The 22,219-nt window shown below is 36.9% G+C and overlaps 1 protein-coding gene across 4 annotated transcripts in view; it reads left to right on the top strand.

Moving 5' to 3' along the window:
* Positions 1-22,219, top strand: part of slc23a2 (solute carrier family 23 member 2) — a 46,537-nt gene that overhangs the window by 5,900 nt on the left and 18,418 nt on the right. Inside the window, exons 2-6 of one of the 4 annotated variants that reach the window (XM_040155179.1) lie at positions 10,676-10,724; positions 14,924-15,153; positions 17,828-17,926; positions 19,358-19,474; positions 20,127-20,284. In XM_040155179.1, the coding sequence (XP_040011113.1) occupies positions 10,676-10,724; positions 14,924-15,153; positions 17,828-17,926; positions 19,358-19,474; positions 20,127-20,284 (653 nt within the window). Of the gene's footprint in view, positions 1-10,675; positions 10,725-14,920; positions 15,154-17,827; positions 17,927-19,357; positions 19,475-20,126; positions 20,285-22,219 lie in introns of all 4 variants that reach the window. The other 3 variants (XM_040155178.1, XM_040155180.1, XM_040155181.1) reach the window with 3 other exon arrangements.

Raw genomic sequence — 22,219 nt, 5'->3', positions numbered from 1 at the left:
TGTGAAGATTTGAGGGTTTTCTTAGTCTTGGTCATTGTAAAGGGAATATCTTTGGGTTTTGGACTATGGGCCGGAAACAAGACGTTTGATAAATGTTTTTTAGTGTTTTTTGACATTTTACAGACAAATTTATCAAAAATGTAAATCGTTAGTTGCAACCCTGTATGAGAAAATGGGCCTGATCTGAAGTTGCAGTTCTATTACATTACTGAATCTTACCTCTATAGCACTAAAGTATGTTTAACATCACTGATCCATTAAACCATAACCCCTAATTTTTAGATTTGTAAACATGTCATATTGCACAGCCACAGCTCTAACCTGTTTAAGTGTTGTAATGAAATACAATTGCAACATTTTCTATCTGACCTACCTTTAATGTAACTGAGTAACTTTGTGCGCTGTAAAAACAGTTAGCGTCTGCTTTAATATCTCAGGTTAGGCATTTTAAGCTGGTCATTATGAAACTGAAAGGGGCTGAATGTAATCTGTCTCCACAGTTACTGTACAAGCAAATGAAAGTGGTTGTCCCACTGAGAACAACAGCAGGAATCTATCTCTAGTAGGCTTAATGGATTTCCTTAACTTCAAGCAACAATGGATACCTTTTAGTCTTAAATGTCCCTGCTGGGCTTGATGGGGGGGAAAATGCCTGAGCCTGTGGGTGTTGGAACAACCTATAAAAAAGTGTACAGTTACAGTACTTTGTCTGAGAACAAATATGAGAAACTTTTTGTATATAACCTTTAACGCCCATTCATGTGCTCCCGATAGCATGTTGTGTTGGTGTAGGTGTTGCTTTGAGAAAGGGATAGAAATACGGTTAAAGGCTGAACATCTCCATTCCCTGATCTAAATGTAATGTCTTTCCTGCTGCTTTGGTTTTTCTAACTGAGAAATGTGTTTGTACAGCACAGCATGGGAGTCCTCCTGCTGTTGAACTGTAAAGTACTAAACAAAGCATGATTATTTTTGGCTTTAGACCAGCCAAGTTATTAAAAAATGTTACTGCACAGTGTAAGCTCATTTTTATCTGGAAGTTGGCTAATTTTCCCAAACTATAATGAAACTCATTAGTCATGCATAATCTTAAATGCACTTTCTCTGCACTAATGCCATCATCACCCCTGGTGTTGTCTGTTTTCAGCTGTTTTCTTTCCATGACTGCTTCTTTCAAGCCTTGGCACACCTGTGTCTTATGATCCTGAGGGACATAGAACAGCTAAAACTGAGTGGAAGTGAATAGAGAGTTTCATTAATCAGTAATCTCCATCTGAAATGAAAACACTGTCCACCAAGTCTTCTTCGTCATCATCATCGTCATCGTCTTAGTAATAGTAATAATCCTGCGCTAGCAGCAAGGCTCTAGGGTTGGCAATGTTGGTCTGATGGTCCACCATGTTGGTCCAAACCAAAATAGCTCAAAAACTATTAGATTGAATGCTATTCAATTTTGTACCGATATTCATGGTGCCCAGAGGATGAATCACAGTAACTTTGGTGATCTCCCAACTTTTATTGTAGCACCATAAGTAGGTTGATATTTTGGGTTTTCAGTGGAATATTTAGTGGAAGAAGTGTTTTGTTAATGATTTCAAAAAATGGATTGTGATACATAGATATTAAGCAGCCCACACCAATAAAATGGAGATCAGCTAAGCAGTAAATTAATTAGAAGTCATAACTGTAGTAAATTCCAAGTAATGGAATATGGATGAAAATAAAGTTCAAATGCAATAAAGACAAAATGCTGGAATCAGTACCACCTGTACTTTGTTCTTGTGAGCTGAGCTTTATATGAATCTGTTTTCAGTTTTAGCCTTGTGGTGTAACCATACCACCTGTTTCTGATCAACACAAGTAAAGGCAGCTATTTCAGTAGGTGCATGTAATGTAGAAAGAAGACAATCCAGTTTAAGTGGCTCACAAACGTGCATGTGCTTTTCTTTGTCTCCTGGTTGCATGAATCAGCAATTAAAGTCTAATAAGTGTGGTCTGTCTTTGTAAATTGTGTAAAGGATGTCATGCTAAGAGCTTTCGCTGTTTCTTCGCATGACCAATAGATTGTTATTGCCTCTGACAGCTGCCATAACAATCTGGTGTTATACAACAAATGAGTGTGCGCATCTCCCTGAAGTTAGTACTAGCTAGACTTGGGCAAAAGAAATGCTCAAACCAGAAAGAGGTAACCATGTGACATGAAGGGCCAAGTGTCTGTAGGATTATTTTCCAACCACAAACCTAACCATGTGATTTCATTATGTAGTTCCACTTTTTCGTTTTGAAAGTGTACTGATGGGTTAAACCCAAACTCTATGCTTCTGAAAGTCCCTTCCAAAACTTATGTGCAATCTCAGATGCTGCCTGTGTGAAACATCCATGATAGTGTACATGACCCGGGTTCAGACTGAGAAGCTTTGTAGCTAAAACCGGTACTTTGCATCCAAGACTGAACTTTTGAGAAGAATTGGAGAAGGCCTTCATATGTGTTATTAACCTACTGTACTCGCTAATTGACAGTAGAGACTGTCTGTCTTAGATTTCAACCAAAAAGAGAACTTTAATTTAAAAGTAACAATAGTAATAAACTAAATTGACTAGAAACTGAAGTAAATGGTAATACAAAACTGAAATTAAGAATAAATAGTGATAAACCATATTTTTGTCACCTTTTTAGAATGAAGATTGAGTTTAAAGTGCTTCACAAAATATCCTGAGAAAAATAAACCCATTAAGACATAGCTGAGAGGTTACAGTATAGGCACACAAAACGCATTTAAATAGAATAGAACAAAATAAAAAGCAAAAATACAAGAAAACAGTTTAAGTATACCAGGCTTAAAAGGTTGAAATAAACTAACCCTTAACCTCTTTTTACTAGATTTAATTTTACTATGTGTACATGAAGTGCAGTCATGTGTGGTGATCTGAGAAAGACATTTAAAAGCTACTGTATGAAGGTGGTAAACCAATAAAAGCCTTGTTTAATTAGCAGTTTACATTTTTAAAAGCCCTAAGAGTTTCACTGTCATGCTCTGCTGTACTAAGAATTAACCAACAATTGTGACAATTATTTATTAATTTTTTAACTTGTAAAAAATGAATTTTCTGGTTCCAGCTTTTAAAAATGTGAATGGCTGCTTTTCTCTCTTTTTATATTGTGGTTTGGAGTGTTGATCAGACAAAACAAACACTGATTGATTGCTTTTTATTCCTAGTTTTTACTTTAAAGCACTGTGTAACTCTGAAATGAAATTGTTGTCGTTATTATTGTTGTTATAGTTATCATTATAATTGTTGTTTTGAGTATTAGTATTATTATTAGTACTACTATAATAGTAGTAGCTTGGGCTGAAAAAAAAAAAAAAAAAAAATTTAGATTCCCATTTTTTACTTTCATCTCACCCTCATAAACCAGACAATTAATAAAACAGATTGATAGTGATAATAGTCCTTATGTAGAACATTGCGTTTAAAACTCATCACACATTTGTTTGTAGTTTTCAACTGATTCATCCAGCCTCAACATCAGTTTTTGATTGCTCTTGCCCCATCTGATCATCAGTGAAACCTGCTGCAAGTTGTCTAGTTGAGATGAAAATCAGCTGACTTTTGGTTATCCTTGGCTCACTGTTTGCTGACCCTGTATTGAAACATTTACTACACACACATACTGTACATATAAGTCAGTCCCACTTCATATTAGGGTTGCAACTAACAATTACTTTCATGATCAATTAATTGTTTGGTCTAAAAGATGTTAAAAAATAGCAAAATATTGTCAGTTTACTATTATAGAGACAAGTGTAACATCCTATCGTTTAAGAATATGGTACCATAAAACATTTGGCATTTTTGCTTAAAAAATGACAAACAATTTATCCGATTTATCAAAATAGTTTCAGATTAATTTTCTGTCAATCAGCTGTTCAATTAATCAGCTGATTGTTGCAGCTCTACTTCATGCTCCCACTGTGCTGAGGTAGCCTGCTGTTCCTGTGACTGTGCTGTTGAGACAAACTCTCTTATCTCCATTCAGCTTTGCTCCACTGACAGGAAGCTGACCAATGTAAACATGACCTTGCAGCCATTTTACAGTCTCCCCTTCGTTCGCCCCTGGTGAAATTTGAACCACTCATGTGTAACCTTTCATGTAAAGTGTCGCCTGCAGTCTCTCAAGAGCAGAGTTTTAGGCAAATATTTTTAACATAACATTATTTTTATTTCTTTAATTTATATTGTCTTTTATTTCTGGGTTCAAATTGTTTCACAGCAGTTTTGAAATTACTTTACTTTAATGTGTGATTGACATGTTATTTTTCAGTCAAACTTGAAATGATGGCTGTATACTTATTTCTAATTAATGGATCGTCAAGCAACTTGATTCAAGTGAACATGAGAGGATTTTTTTTTTTTTTTTTTTTTTTTTTTTTTTAATGCTTAGCACATTGCAGATTACTGCAATGTGCTAAGCATTGCAATGTGCTAATTACCACCAAAAAAAACAAACTGGGTGTGATAAACAAGATTTACTGCAGGTTGTTACAGTTCAGTGGTAAGCATTTTCTATTTTGCAGGTCTCAACTTTTTATTTATTTATTTTTTTTATTTTTTAATTACTTGTGAACTGACAATGTCTATCACTTACAAAAAGTGGAACATACGTTTTACTTTTACAGTCTGTTTGTCAGCATGTTAACATTGCTGAATTTATGCCTACTCCTCGCTGGTGTAAATATACATGTGCAGAAATTGAGTACAGTTGTAATGCTATTAATTTGATTATTGTGTTGAATCAACGTAATTTTGCTTCTTCAGTGTTTTGCACGGGTAAACAAAGTTTTTTGATTTTTGGCTAGACCGCAACAGCGGGGCCAGCCCTATAAATGCGATGTTGCTGAGTGAGTGAGTGAGTGATCAAGTTACACCATTGGTCAGCTGAATTCCGCTCAACTGAGTGCTGAGTTACACCATTGGTTGGCTGGCCAAGTGCTGGAGTTTCCCCATTGGCCATTGCTCTTTCAAAATGAATTGGCACAAACAGTTTCTATTGCGTTATCAGGGGTGCTTTTACAGGCAGTGTTGCCAACTTAGCGCATTTGTTGCTAGATTTCCGACTTTCGGATCCCTTAAGCGACTTTTCTTCACAAAAGCGTTAGCGACACATCTAGCGACTTTTTAGACAAACCTTAACTACTTTACGTAGAAGAGAGTTGCCAGTTTTGCCCTGCAAGCGCGAGGTCGGACTTTCCCTCCACAGGCACGCCTCTCTCTGCATCTCATTCAGTTGACCTCATGCAGCTGACACAGACATGATTGAGCTTCTAACTTTCTCTCTGAGTGATCATTTTACAGGTAAATATAGCTGAAATCCCAGCATAGCCATTCTCTTATAATGTGTCTGGTGATTCTGTGAGACGATGTCGCGGTTATAAAATCAGGATTTTAGCAATGCAGAGCAGCCACTTGGAAAATGGCTTGGAAGTGGCTGCTGGTTAACATGTGGTCTAAATGGGGTGCGTTTCAGTCACTATTTAATGTTGTTCTGTTGTCTGACAGCAGAAACAGAAAAACACGAAAAAAATAAATTAATGAGAACAGCTTTATTGGGAATTCAGCTGTATTAAATTACTGTATATGTGAGCACAGAGAGTAGGAGAGAAGCAAACAGATAAAAGGCAGTCCAGCCACAAACTAGGTTTTGGCAAAGTCTTGTTTAATTATTGGGCTGAGGCTGATTAGCAATTTTGTCAGTTCATGTTGGTACTCCTCTGGCTCATACAGCTGTGGAAATTTTTATCACGGTACACCATGGTTAACTTGGCATCATAACATCCTGAGCATGTGGATTTGTTTTTGTCTGAGGATCTTTGTAATCGAAATGGCCCTTCATTCATAGCGTTTTTCTTTTCCATCATAAAATTGTTTTTTCTACTTTTATAGATAAGTTAAAAAAATATATAGATAGTTTTTCATAGTTGAAGTATTACATTATAAAACAGAAATTATAGGAGCAAGATTGGTTTCAGTTGTTTGAAGCTTTGCAAATGCCAACAGGGTATGACCTTTTGGTTAACACTGTTTACCTGCATAAAATGCAACAGGTTTTACCACATTCACTAGGAAATCACTGTGTAAATTATCTTTTTTTTTTTTTTTAACTGAACATCTGTTTTAACAAATGCCCATTCGGATTTGGCTCAAAGCAAACTTAGACCATGCAGACATTTTACAGTCTCCCCTTCGTTCGCACCCCATGGTGAAGTATGAACCACTCACGTGTGTCCTGTCATGTAAAGTGTTGCCTGCTGTCACACAAGAGCAGAGCTGTAGGCAAGCATTTTTAAGATTATTTCAATTGCGTCACACATTACAAATTACTGCCAGGAATCACCACAGGAATTCATTTTTTTTTTTTTTTTTTTTTTTTTAAATTACTTGTGAACTGACAATGTCAATATTAATTTAAACAAGTGGAACATACGTTTTAATATTACAGCCTTTAGCCTTTTATTGATTTAAATGTTTATCAGCTTGTTTAACATTGCTGAAATAATGTGTACTCTTCGCTGGCTTAAATGTACACGTTCTACAGTTGTAATGCTATTAATTTGATTATTATTATTATTATTAGAGCAGCGTTTAATATTTATTTTACCAAGACATCCACTGTGTCTTCTTGTTATTGTAAGATGATACAATTTTGACTCATTAAACACACAAAGGACTAATCAGTTTTTTGTATACTGTAACTGAGACTCAAACCTCTGTAATCCAGAAACTGTATAAGGCTCCATAATGGTGCTGTCAAACTGGGCCAAAAGTGACGTTCGATTATTCCCTCTAAAAAAAAAAAAAAAAAAACTAAAAAAAGAGATGTGCATGCATACAACTTTATCTCGAGGTTCTTGGCATTTTGCCGTCTACTGACCAAAATCCATAGTATTTCCAAACAGGGCTTTTTAGATTTCTCGGACTGCAAATCACACTCTCTGCAGCCGAGTAAGGTTGAGAACTCTCTGCCATCATTACCACACGGTTGTTGTTGAATTAGTCGCTCCTTTCAGCTTGACCTACATTTCGTTTTCAGTCAGTGAAAGTGATGCTTTGTGACTCGTGTCTGTCATGCAGTGCATTCTGTACAGCGGCCCAGGCCCACGGGAGAACTTGTGAGGCAGTAGTGTTTTTTTTTTCATTTTATTTATTTATTTATTTATTTTTATTTTTTTCACAATTCAGTAATATAATCGAAATTAGAATATGTATTGACAGTGCTACTCCTTAAGAAACTGAATAAATAATGAAAAGGGGGGAAAACTATAGGCTTCCATGGCTTCCAATGCTAAGAAATGATGTGAGAGAGCAGGTCTCTGTCATGGCACAGGAATATGAGATTACTGTCAAGTTTTGCCAGTTGTATCTCTAGTCACGGTCTAAATTCTTTGGGTTGCTGTGAAGGGATTGTTTGCAGGATAGTTTAAAAATGATGTGAGATCTTTTTTTACAAAAACAGGTTAGTACACATTGGCTTTTTTTGAGAAATAATGAACACTACATATACATGTAGGGTACACGTGAGTGGTTCATATTTCACCATGAGGGGCGAACGAAGGGGAGACTGTAAAACGTCTGCATGGTCTAAGTTTGCTTTGAGCCAATCTGAATGGGCATGTGTTAAAACAGGTGTTCAGTTAAAAAATGATAATTTACCAAGTGATTGACAGTACATATACTGTATCAAGCAAGTCTAGTTGCCTTCGCATTGCACTCGCAGAATACCATGACCTGTCTGTCTTACCTCCATTGTAAAATGAATATCTTTGGGTTGTTTTTGACTGTTGGTTAGACAAAACAAGCACAATGAAGATGTCACCTTGGCTCTGAGAAATTGTGATGGGCATTTTTTCCCCAATTTTTTGCCATTTTGTACAAAATTAATAGAGAAATTAATTGGCAGGTTAAATGAAGCTGTAGTATTAAGATGAAGTTTCATATTGGGAATCCAATCCATGACAAAGTTCTCTGACTGAAACGTAGCATTATCAGTGGAAGTAGCTCCACTGACAGTCTGGGGGAAAAATCCTCAAATGTGTAAGTTTTCACGACCCCAGATGGTTATTCTTGAAGGACTCTGTAATGAACCCAATACTCTCACAGAACATCACTCCAATCCTGCTGCAGGCTTAACATAGTCCAGACTTTATGACTGAACTACAGACAACATCTGGAAGGGATGAAGTTGATACTCACACCTATTAACGCTCCCGCATAAACTTAGTACTAGAATTGAAACCGCCAACGCTAACATCCTGGTGTGAAGGCCCACACACAAGGCAGCACAAGCCCGCACAGGATCCACAGATCATGTTACCATGGTTATGGATTCAGGTGGTAACTCTGTCCCATAGCCTGTGTATTCTCGGATGAGATAAAATTACCACCACAATTGTCTTTGTTCCTCCTCGCTCTCGTTTTCTTCTCAGCCTTTTTTCTATTTAATTGTTTTTCTTTTGCTTTCTCTGATGGCCTCTCACACATAAACACACACCTCTCCTGCTTTTATCCTTTTTTATGTCTTGTCTTTTACATAATGTGAAAAGTTATGTTTATGAAACTGCAGATTCCTCTCTTACATAATCACATAAACTCACTTTCAGTTCTCTCTTCTCTCGCTCCAGTTCCCTGTCTCTCCCTTTTTTTATCCTGGTTGTCCAATATTTTGTTGTGCGCGTGTGTGGACGGGTTCCCAGTCAACGCCAACAGACAGAAAACACAGCGATGAGACGAGGAGAGTATTTTCTGTCTCTTGGGCAGTGGAAAATGTCATTTTAGGATGTCATGCTACAGTAGCATGGCTCTTCTAGTGATAGCACATGCCTCATCAAACCTTAAGTTACCCAAAGGGTGCTCGGATACTTTCTGTCTCACTTCATATCTCACAACTGACTCACAGGACTGAGAGAGCCAAAGGCTGGGCAGCACTCAGGTCAATTATTTGCTGAATGCAGCAGTCACTGGTCAGAAAATGACATGTAGGGCGAAATACTGACTTTCTATTGATTTTTTTTTTTTTTTTTTTTTTTTTTTAAATTGATTTTTATTATTTTTTTTGTCATCATGTGGCATTGTTAAAGGATAATTCTGGTTTATTTTGATGTGTAGAGCTGCAATGTTAGTTTATTGGGCAAAAATGCCAAAGATCCTTTAGTTGCAGCTTCTCCAGTGCTTTTTTTTCTGTTTTTATATCATTGTGAACTTAATATCTTTGCTTTAGACTATTGATCGGAAAAAAAAAACCTTTTTGAAGACATCAACGAGGGATCTGGGAAAATGGGATGGGCAATTTTCACTCGACCAAATGATTGAGAAAATAATGGAGAAAATGGTTTGTGGTCTGTGAAATTGGCTTCATTGATTATGAAAATAATCATTAGATGCAGCTCTAATGACATTGGTTTTATTTTTGTAGTTTTTGCCATCATTTTGATTACATTGTACTTGTCAGATGTTATAATTAGGGAACAAAATTGGTAAAAAGAAGTTAGATGGGGCAAGAAATATGTGCATTCAGCCAATACAGCACAATGTAATCAACCCTACATTTTAATCAGATTATCTAAACCAATTTATTTGGTCTTACATCCAGAAGCGAGGAAAATGTTGGTAATAATCCCTCATTGAACAGGAAAATTGGATGCTCCAATCATGGTAATTCCTTTTTTGTAAAGTGTTTTTCCCCCATTTTGATTTCTCCCATTCTTCAGTATTTTTATTTTTGTTTTGTATTTTTGTTTTAAATACCCATTAGCAACAACAGTAGCTACTTTTTCTGGGCTTCATATTTAGAACACTCCAGTAAAAAAAATGTAATCATAATTTAATTAGAGCTGCAGCAATTAGTCGTTTAATCGATTATTCAATCAACAGAAAATTAATCCGCAACGGTTTTGATAAGGGTTTTGATAAGGGTTTTCTTATTTTTCTCGTCATACTTGATGCCCTCAAAGAGAGAAGACTGGCCAGAAACCCTCAGTTAATTTGGTCTAAAACTTGTATGATCCATCTGACTGCTCATGTTTCTTGCCCAGTGGATTTCCTTTTCACAATATTGCTGCATTTATAGATCTTGACTTGATGACTACAATGTTATATTGATTACGATGTCCAAAACTACAAAAATAAAACCCAAGACGTAATAAAGCAAAATTATCCTTATAAAGGTGTGAGTGTTGAGGAGTTTTGCCCTCATGGCCAGAATCCCATGAACATTTACGTACTGCTTTTTTTTTTTTTTTTTTTTTTTTGGTCTGTGTGTAAGTTGAAAATACAGGAATGTTTTGCCGGACTCTGCTCTTTTCGTAAATACTTATCAAAGGCTATTTTTTAATTATTAGCATGACTGGGACTTTTGACAGGGTCTGGCTTTATTATGTCTCTTTATTCCTAAAATTACATGCACCCTCTATAGGTCACACTAATAACTTTTGCTTGTGATTAAATGCTGTCTGTCAAATTAACTTATGTCTCACCTCCCTCCTCCTCCTCCCTATCCTTTACCCTTCTGCCTCTCTCCTCTCTGCCTCCTTCCCCTCCTCTTCTTCTCCTTCCTTTCTTTCCTCTTGTCGTCTTCTTCTTCTACCTCCTCCTTTCCCTCTCTCTTGCCCCTTCCACACAGATGCTCCCAGCCGCCCAGCTTGGCAAGAGTGATGGGATGTGTCACCTAGGTATTACACCTATCCCAACATTTTTACACTGCAAGCAGGGAGACTGTCTGGATGGGAAAGGATATTCTATCTTGGGATTAAATTTTAAAAACACAAAAAAAATCAGAAAAGAGATGTGACTTTGAAGAAAGGTGTTGACAAGGCACAGTACAGGTGATGCCAGGTAGGCACCTGTTGATAAGACGGTTAGCTTCTGTTTCTGATATACAGGGTTATGCAAAAGTAAAGCACCAAGTGGCACAAAATAGATTTACAGCCGGTAGTTTCAGTAAAGATATGTGCACTTACTACTATTCATGGCTTACTAATTTGAGGAACATATTTAATTGCCATATTTCTTTTTAAGTATTTTGGGCGGCTATTTTCATTGCCTTTTATAGTTAGTGGACAGGAGAGAGCTGACAGGAGATGAGAGGAGAGATGGGCAGGATGCAACAAAATTCTCCACCTGTACTCGAAGTTGGCATTTGTGATAATATGGTCAGTGTTTTAAGGGCCAAAGCTATTAGGATGCCCCTATTGCAATTATTTTGGGTAAATTAATCTCCAGGCCTGTATTGGTGGGCTCACTTGCTAAAGACTAAACTCAACTTTTTTACAACTTAAGAAGTTGTTAAAAATGTAAGTAATACTCAAAATTACAGCTCTTGTAGTTTGAGAATTGCTCTTTCAAATCACGATTTTGATATTAAAAAATCGATTAATCGTTTGCATTTTTAAAAAGAATTAAGGGATTTTTTTTATGTATATTGTATATATTAATGTCTTAGTTTTCGGCCAATATACCGGAAATTAAATTAAAATTTGTAAACACAAGCACTCCACAAGAAGTGGATATCTATTGAGTTTTTAAAATTTTCCAAAGGCACAAACAAAAAAGAGCGAATCATCAGAGTATGAAAAGCAAAAAGCACACTCCTATCATCACCATCTAGACACACAATGAAAAATTGGGAGTGGAGGAAAGTTAAAAACACAAACTAGCAAGTGTATAGTTAATTAGTTTTAGTCCTGTAATATACAGATAGATAGAGTTGGTTTGCTAACTTCATTTCTATGTAATGAATGAAATGACCTTTAAATAATGAAACAGCTTTGGATTGAAGTCCAGTGGAACGAAGGAAACTGGATCCTTAGTTGCTTTTCAGCAAGTTCACTCTTCACCCATTTGTAAGATTATTTATTTAGAGGCTTCGGTAAATATTTAAAATTATTACCTCAGCGATCCAGTATAACTGTCTTTTGTGTCGCAAAACCACTTCATGAAAGGAAAATCGTGTCAGTGGACCCTGATGATCTAGTACAGTGTTTGTGTGGGTGATGCAGTTTCATTTACAGTGGGACATGGTTCAGTAGTTGGCTAATGCAGCTGTCTCAATTAAGAACATGCTCAAAGATCAAAGCACTGTAATTTTGAAATGTGAAAATGTAAAGCGAACATCCTTGCAGTCTGGTTTATTCTAGACGGAGGTCCAGAGACGTCACCCGAGCTTGAGTCATCCACTGACTGTGATTGTCTTTTATAGAATAATATTTATTCTTTTCACATATTATGCACCAAACAATTCTGAATTTTTTTTTATTTTTTATTTATTTATTTTTTTGTCAGATTAGTTGGTTTGTTAGTTCAGCTTTATTTAACCAGGAAGTCTCATTTAGATGTCTTTTACAAGAGAGACCCGAGCCTGTATTTATCACACTGCTAAAAGTAAAATTTTGGACTTGAGTGAGACAACAGTAAAAATCCTTCAATTTTACTCCTACTCGTAAACTTATGAATAAAAACTACGTATCAAACTTCTTTTGAATTAGAAGTTTCAGAGCTCCTAAAAGTCTTTTAAATTGGTTAAGATTAGATCCTAAATGACTGCAGTACAGAATCTGAGCTAAGCTTACTTCTGTTTTCTTTTGAAATAATAATTTAAGCAGTATAGCCAAGATTAGAATAGTTTGTCTATAATTTGCATTTGATCATATGATAGGATATTACACCACTTTCTAGCATCAATTCAATTTGCAGTCACTCAGCATCTTCACTCTCTGCACTTGTAAGTGCTCCTCCTTTTATTATGATTTCCCTGATGCTCCTCATCTACCGGCAGCAGAATTTTGTTTCTGTTTCAGCCAGTTTCCTATTATTTCATCCCTATTTATGTATTCACTCATTATAAATTTGTTAGATTGGTGTTCAATTCTCAGGCTAATTATTCAAGGAGATTCAAAGATTTCAAACAAATAAAACACACTTTTTAAAAGATGCTGTTCTGCAAGAACAGATATATATATATATATATATATATATATATATATATATATATATATATATATATATATAGATAGATAGATATAGAGATAGATAGATAGATAGATAGATATAAAAAAAACACTGAATAAACTGTAATGAATTCATTAAAATGTACAATACAGCAGATGTAGGATCAGTCTAAATCAGTTTGGCTGTTCCTTCTCCGAGCATGTGGTCATTTGAGAGCTGCTCTTAAAAGTGACTTCTGCACTTCGCTGTAACTAAGTCATTGATGAATGTGTTTTTTATTGCTCACACTCAGCAAAGAACTTCTTAACTCTGAAACTGGTACTTTAATGGCACTAAGATCAAAATGCACACACAACATCACAACATGACAATTCAGTCACACAAAGCTGTCGTCACACACGTTATTAAAATGGTCACAAATATTACTCATAATATGGGCTAGTACTACAATTCCTTCGGACAGAGGAACGAGTGTCTGTAATTTCAGTTTGTTTTGCTGTTCTTTCCTTCAGAAAGTCTTATTTTAGAATAAGCGCTCTCAGTGTAGCTATTTTTTAAATAGTTTGAACCCACCTCTATGAGGGGAAAAAAGTTTCCGAGCAGTTTGAGTTCAGAGAAGACCAAATGCAGGAATACTTGATCTGCTCACAGCGGACGTATTGTTGTCTTTTTGTTGGCCTTGGCAGGCACCTCGCAAAACTGAGATCACTGGAACTTTTCACTGTCTCATATTTTTGATTTGAATACATTAAGTTAATGATGAATTGAATAGAAGACACTGACTATTCCTAAAATGTTTGTTAGTGTCAGCCAAAAGCCAGGGACGGTATATAGCGACATAGCTGAAGTCCTAATTTCACACAAACAAAAGTGCCACGCCCGTTACAAAAAACTGATAATCCTCTCTCTGCCTCCTTTTTCATTATCTCTAAACTCCAATCATTCTGTTCCTCTTCTTTATCAAAAATGTGTCCATGTTTAGCTCTTTTTTTCCAACTACTTGCATAATCTCACCTCTGTCTTTGCCCACTGCTTTCTTCTTGTGTCTATCAGACAGTGACCTGCTGGCAGCGTGCTTTATTTATTATAGTGTAAAAATTGTTCTCCCCAAGGCGGTTGTTTTTCAATTAATTTGTTGATTTATTTGTTCACAATAGGTGTAGGTCTGCCACAAACAAATATTTTCATTATCAGTTCATTTGCAGATTATTTTCTTGATTAATCGGTTAATTGTTTGGTTTGTGAAATGTCAGTAAAAAAGGGAAGAAATGACAGTTAACATTTTAAAGGCCAAGGTGATGTTTCCAGATTGATAGTTTTCACTAATGGTCCAAGATGCTCGGTTTACTTTGACATAAAACAAAGAAAATAAGCAAATTCACAATTAAGAAGCTAGAACCAGTTAAATCTTGGCAGTTGTGCCTGGAAAATGACTTCACGATTAATCGATTATCAGAATAGCTGTTTCAGCTCAAGACTGGTTAATCCCCTAGTCAAGTTATCAGAGGGAAAAACAGGTGTCCTAAAGTGTTTTTAAAGGGCTTTAATAATGTACTTAGCAAACAAAAAAACCTAAAGTAGCCGAAGAAAGAACTGAAGCGTATTGATAGGAAACTGAAAGGAAAACCAAATCTTGGCATTTGCAAAGCTGTAACCAATATATTGATTTCTCTTTTTACTGGATAAATGCTAAATGGTTACAGTTAACACTCTCTTGTTGCCCAGAATAGAGAGGGAAAAAAACAAAATAAACAGAGACCTGAGCTAAGTCAAGTTTCTAATCAAGAAGAAGTACGGCCTGGCAACCTCTCAGGCTCTCCGCCCTGATCAGACCTTCAAAGTGAAGTCAGGATATTAGAACCCTTAAAGTTATAAATCAAGATATTAATCTCCATCTTTATCTGTCTCTCTTTTTTCCAAGCAGATGAGGCTGTCCTGGACAATGTAATTGGACTGAAGGATTCATCTGCAGTGTTCACACCGGAGCGAGACAGAGGAGGGACAGAGAAAGAAGAAGAGGAGGAGGAGGAGGACATTGAAGACACAAGGATGGGCGTGGGGAAAAACACCACCTCCAAGTCGATGGACGGCAGCAGTGATGGAGGAAAATATGAAGAGGAGAGCAAACACGGCGCAGATTTCTACCCTATTCCGGTACATGACTGTGTCTAATGACCTTTTTACTGTTGTAAAATTTTCCCACAGAGACAAAGCCACAGAAACATCATGAATATGCCTAAAGCAAGCTCATAATGAATGAATGACAAAGACAGGGTTTGGTCAATGTACACGCAACCTTATAATTCCCGTCCTCTTCCTTCTCCTCCTCCTTTCTCTCTCTTTCTGTGACTCGCACGCTCAGATTTGGCATTGCTTTTTGCTTGGAATGTGTTTGTGTGAGTGGATGGCCAGAGCACAGACACAAACTTTCTATTTAATGGCCAGTTGTTGCGTGCTGCTGCGACTCAGTCCGTCCACTTCCGTTGTTTGTCCACCTGGCTCTAGGCCAGCGCTTCATGTAGGTCAAAAGGCAAAATAAAAGCAATGGCAGTTTATTCAGAAGCCCGTTCATAAATCACACACAGACAAAAACCTGTTCACTATTATACTTTTTTCTTTTTTTTTTTTTTTTTTTTAATATAACAGAAATCCATTGGTGGACATTAGGTACATTTTATTTAAGTTCTGCATTTAAGTAATATTTTGAGATACTTGGGGTAAAATGGAACATCAGCATGATTGGTGCGGCATCAGCAATAATGTGGGTGTTGTGCTGGACCATTTTTGGTGAAACTGGTTTACGATCTGGCCCTCACCTGAGGACTGTCTCTTTCTTGTTACTTTCCGAAACTGATGATTCGACATTCACACCCACGTCACGCTGTGATTGGTCAGCTGTGCGAAGGTGGGAGAGGAGCCAGGGATTGTGCTCCTGTCTCTAGCATGCTTTTTTTTTTTTTTTTTTTCATTTGTTAACACAACTTTTTGTGGCAGTTTTCATTGAACTACCGACAACAACACCATGAATGTCTGTCTGGAGAAAATGTCTGATAATGTGCACCGTTATCCCCATATTAAAATTATATCACGTCTCCCACCTCTCTGCGACAGCTGGCTTTTCACTCCGCTTTCCAGTGTGGCTGTTCAGAACAGCTATAAGCACTTTTGATTTCTGATGTGGTCTGACAGCACCTCTTAAAAGGTAGTTCTGAGAAACCATAAACTTGCTTCCAGTGCAAACAGGCCCTGGATAAGCAACAAAAAATGGATGGATGGATGGACTTTTACTTTAATTGAATATTTAGATTTTGTGCTGCTTTATAGCTGCATGCCACTACATTAAAGAATTCTACTTTTTCCGCCGCTACATTTATTTATTCTACTTTGCAGATTAAAATTTTAAATATAGAAAATATAATTGGTTTAGAAAGTATGAAGCAATGTTATGGATTTATCTATCCGACCGTATATAAAGCAGTTGGAATTGGCTCCGCCTGGCCCAAATGCGACAATAAAATTCTGCTTTGACATTATTGCATCAATAATAATGATCCCAAACTCTCTGAACAGGAACAATCTGCATAAAGAATACTTCTACTTTCAATACATTAAGTACATTCTGCTAATAAAACTTACTTAACGCGACTGTAATCAATATTTTTATGTTAAAAATCGCTCTAATGACTGTGTATTGTGAAAGAGGTGGCTTGTAGTGAGAAACACCCAGCTCTGCAGTTCCCCAACTCATTGTTTTGGTTTTCTGACTCGCGACTTTACTGTTTTCATTAACGCTGAAAATGCGTTGAGCAGTGCTTTCAACAGCGTCATAGACAGGCAGCAATTTTTCAACAAAAATATTGAATGTACCCACTGTATGGCACCTTCCCAGAACAATTTGGCACCCTGACAAAGTTAGCAGCTAGCTGATAAACCCAGTACAGCATTTAGCAGTAAGGAGTTGGTCGAGATCAAAACAGAGCTAAAGAGCCAGTGAACTTACATTCATCTGCTGTCCAGAAACAAGGCTAAAAGTGAATGCTAATGGTGCTGTAAATGCTGGATGTGTTAATAGACAACTGCTCGCACATTCACCATTATCAACTTAGTGTTGTATTTACAGCCTGTTTCCAATACCCCCAAGTGCCCAAACAAATAAGTTAATGCAGGTTTATGTAAAGAATCTGAACACTGCTTCCACCACTGCATCAAACATTCCACAGAGTTGTGAAATTGACCATGAAGCCTGTTGGTTTCCTTTTTGGAAACTAAGGTGACCTTGATCCAGTTTGTTAGAACAATCACGAGGCTTCTCCTATCATTTTCAGAGGCTGTTAAGTAAAACACAAAGGGAAGGAAATACGATACGAAAATAGTTTCCTTTGCAGTTATTTTGTCCCATTGAAGCATTGTGAGGTGATATTTGTCTCCCTGTATAACCCTAAGGTTATACAGGGTGATAAACAGTACAGTTGGTGGATGAGCTTGTTTGCATACTTAATTTCTCTGCATCTTGTCCTTCAGGCACAGAAACATTCAAAAGTATATCGAATTTACATGTAATTTTTAATGGTAATTACCTTCCCTTTGTTGAATAACATGACATGGATACATTCGAGACATACACAGGAAAAGCAGACGCTTCCACACATACTCTGTGGAAGACATTTGTTTGTAAGGCAGCAAGTTTGCATACTGTAGGAAAGACGTGCTCATGTCCAAGCTGACAAATCTGGTTCATTATCATTTTTTTTTTTTCCCCCATGTTTTAGCAAACTGTTTGCCTTATTTGTGTATATGATATTAAAAAATCTAAATCACGTGTGTTTAGGTGGTGGTAAACGGAGTGGGCGGCGCCACTGGAGACCAGGATACTGAGAATACAGAGCTGATGGCCATCTACACAAAAGATAATCAAGGAGCAGAAAAGGTAACTCAAGAGAAAACATGCATTAATGAAACACACTCCTCATGTGCTTTACTAGTCATCCAAAATACTAGTTTACTACCAAATTAGCTGCTGTCTAAGCAGACTGACTCACAGTCATGTGGCTCAAAAAGCTTAGTCATACAGTTACAGGCTCATATCTGCACTTTACACTGTAATTTTTTTAAATCATAGTCAGCATCATGGTTTGAATGACTTTACCTTTCCTCCCTTGCCTCTTATCTACACCCTATGAATTTATAATCCTTAAGATTTCAGCAGTGGTAATCATAAATTTTATCTCAGTATAGTAGCAAGACCAAAAAATACACTGTTAAAGTCCTGCCTTCAAAATTTGGCTCAAGTTGGGCAGAATGACCCATTTTCAAAGTTTTATATTATATACTGTATGTATCGTATTATTTGGAATATTATTACCGATACATTAACACAAGCACTATTTTAAGACTGCCACTACCAATACAAACTACCATATAGTCAATGGCTAGAAATGGTGATTGCAGTTGCTACTTTTTAATTTTTTTTCTTTTGCCTCGTTTTTTTTGTGTCACTTCTGTTTCTTCATATACTTGTTCTAAAAGTACAAAAAAAAAAAAAAAAATCCAGATTATTGCTGAACATCTTTACAGGGCAAGAATGTGGGTTTCAATCTGTTAAATCAAGTAAAAAAAAAAAACATTAGAGGAAAAAAGAAATGGCTATTGCAGGAAAAAAATGCCGACCATGAACAGTATCAAAAATGACGTTTGACTTCAAGAAAAAGGCCAAATCATTTCTAAATTAAATTTTTGTCACTATTTGCTATGATTTCAATATAACAAAAACATTTGATGTTGACCACAGGAGATTCCTGAATTCTGCTCATCAAATAAAATTGCTGGAGAACTCAGTTTTACTCAGGTTTATGTTTCACTATTTACCTGTTTCCTCATATTTATATTAAAAAAAAAAAAAAAAAAAGCAAACTAGTTTCCACTGCAACTAGTGCACACAAGTGCTGATGAAACAGAGTAAAAGTCTGACTAATCTTATTGTCTCAGTGTTAACCTCCCTCTGTACGCTTCTCGTCATCACTGTGACTTTGTATTTTTCTTTGCTTGGAAAATGAAAGCATGTGTTGTGCTCTTTAACACAGTTTGTCTTTCCCTTTCTTTTTTAATCACACATTGCTTTCTTGCATAAATCCTTTCTCATATCTGCTCAGACATTCTCTTCTCACATCAACATTTGACATGATTTGTTGTCATGTGGAAATTATTTTCCTGTACTTCTGCATAAATAAATTCTTTCAAGAATACAATATTTTGACACTTTCATACAAAACATAGTGCACAGGACAAAGTAAACATGTCAAAGTTATGAATTATTAAGATATCACTCATCCTTTTTCTTTGTGTGTGTGTGTGTGTGTAGAGCTCGATGTCTGAGACGTTGGACAGCACAGACAGCATGGATGCAAGGAGGATGGATATGATCTATACCATTGAGGACACCCCACCCTGGTACCTGTGTGTGTTCTTAGGCTTACAGGTAAATCTTCAGACTGAACTGTTTTGTTTGTGTTTCTTCTTATTTTGTTTGTTTTCAGAAAGCTTCATGGCTGACTTGCAGTGTGTATTATTTGTTATCAGTATATTTTCTATACCTGACTTACAGATGTGTTTAAAGTGGAAATGTCTCACCATATGGCCTTAAAAAAACATGCACCTGCACATGTCCTGGATACACCTACACATATCTCATTCTTTTAATATGGTAGTACTTGTCATCTCAGGGCAGTATTTTTCATTCAACTAGACGCCAGATACAAAAGCAGGACGTTGGTGGTTCAGCACGTGTGACCACAGTGTGTTTGTATCTGACACCTCTCTCTCTGGTCCCCTGTGTGTGTGTGTGTGTGTGTGTGTGTGTGTGTGTGTGTGTGTGTGTGTGTGTGTGTGTGTGTGTGTGTGTGTGTGTGTGTGTGTGTGTGTGTGTGTGTGTCTGCCTTTTCATGAATGTCAAAAAACATAAGCTACCCTCAAAAGTTTGAAATGGTAATCAGATGTAGTTTGGGAATGTCTTAAAGGTTGAAGCTATAGTTTTTGTACTGTGCGGAGTTTCCAATCAGTGTCAAGCTAAGACAAACAATAGACACACACACACACACAGACACTGACTCTGTGGCTTCTTGTCTTTGCAGCACTACTTGACGTGTTTCAGTGGGACAATCGCGGTGCCGTTCCTACTCGCTGAGGCGATGTGCGTCGGATTCGATCAGTGGGCCACCAGTCAGCTCATAGGGACCATCTTCTTCTGTGTCGGGATCACCACCCTGCTACAGACCACACTGGGCTGCAGGTGCATGCACGCACGCACGCACACACACACACACACACACACACACAAAAACAGTTTCGCATAGACGTATGGAAATTCCGTCTTGAATACAGATGTACTCCTGTAGATGTTCTGTGGCTTTGTGCCTTCACACAAACGGTAAACTGCAACTTCTCTATGGGTTGTACTTTCGCTTCCTCACATCCACTCATTTTCAGGATATCTGCAGATCTTCGAAAAGTCTTAAACATTGAATTCTGTTCTCTGGGAAAAGGCTATAGGTGATTAAAAAGTCTTAAATTTCGTTGACAAAGGTTTGACTATTTTTTCTTCTTGCCTGCTGTAGACAGTAACATTAGTTAAAACTTTTAGCTGTCAGTAGAAAAAGTAGCTAGGAAGCTCATCGACTCGTAATGAGTTAATTTTAGCAAAGACTTAAATTAACAAGATAATTATTTTTTGTATTGGTTAAGCAATCCATCAGTTTTCTGCTGTTTATCTGGCTCCAGACAGCGATGGATTGTGAAACAATGGGCCCCTGGGCATAGATGAATGAAAGGCCCCAAATCCTCCTATAAAGGACACCCAGACTGAAAGAGACACAAAATAACTACAAAACACACTCTTTGTGGTCATTTTGTGTCTCTTTGGGATAGTTTTGCATGTCTTTGTAGTCATTTAACTGAGCTCTGTGACTTTAAAACAAGAAATATTAACAGTCACTTCATGAAGAGGCTCTGTGCCCCATAGACCTGTTCTGTAATCCATAGATCCAGGTCATGTTAATTGATTTATTATATCAATAGGAATTATTGTTACATGTGGCTGTGGAGTACTGACAAAAATGTGACTATATGTGATTCATGTGTTAAAAAAAAAAAAAAAAATATCATGCGCCTATAAACCATCGTAGGTCTTATTGTTTTCTGTCATTCTCAGACCAGGATAACAGTGAAAAAAGTATTGAGTTCTATGAAATATTAAGAGTCTTAAATATAATTTGGTGGACCCGGCAAAGACTTTCTTCCCCTTTCTTTCTCGTCATGCAATACCACTTAAAGACAAAGGCCATTGTCAACAGGACATTTGTCATTCTCCACCCTTCCCCTTCATGTCACTCTGGAGTGGGTTTAAGTGTGTGTTTGCACGCATTTAAGTGGATGCTTACACATCCTTTTTTTTTTGTTATGGTACTTTCCCAGAACTGCAAAAAAGTCGGTTTTAAATATGAGTTTGCATTAAGCGTACCTCGCAGTCAAATAGAGCCAGCATATAGTATAGTTATGACTTTCTAAAAGAGATTTTTATTCTCGTTTTTTTTCATATTACTGCAGTTGTCAGCTGCTCTTTTTTTTAGCGTAGAAGTCAGCTTCCCAGAAGTAGATTGTAATTTCTCATCTGAGACTACAGAACAGCAGCTAAAGAAATTCCAGAAACTAAAAACATGGGGCATTTTTACTGCATGTCAGAGGAGTGAGCTACATGTGGTTAAAGTATTGCATCACTTCTAGGCAAGCAGTGTGAATTACACCAAGGCTACAGTCGATTAAAACACACAGATATGACTTTGTCGGTGGCCTATTAACCAAGAGGAAAGTGCCTGCTTTCAGTCATATCAGTATGCACATATCAGCAGTACCTCATTTGACCCAGTTTCTCCCACATTTATCACATTCTGTAAATCAGAGACACCTTATTAGCACCTCATGCCACACCGCTGCCTGCTTACACACACATTCCGCCTTCCTCCTCATGTCTTTTTTTTTTTTTTTCTTCTTCCTCTCTGTCCACGCCGTACCTCGATGTGCTCAGTCTTCCTCATGCGTTGATTTGTTATCTGAAATCTGTTCATCTCTGCAGTTCACCACCTTTTGTTTTCAGTTTAATCTTATTCTTACACATTCATAATGTTGATCGCGCATATTGTTATCCGGTTTGTGTGTGTTTCGTAATCAG

The sequence above is a fragment of the Xiphias gladius genome, chromosome 19 (assembly GCF_016859285.1).
Source record: "Xiphias gladius isolate SHS-SW01 ecotype Sanya breed wild chromosome 19, ASM1685928v1, whole genome shotgun sequence".
NCBI lineage: Eukaryota > Metazoa > Chordata > Actinopteri > Istiophoriformes > Xiphiidae > Xiphias > Xiphias gladius.
Note: the sequence above shows the minus strand (reverse complement) of the source record. Positions and strands in the feature narration are given on the sequence as shown.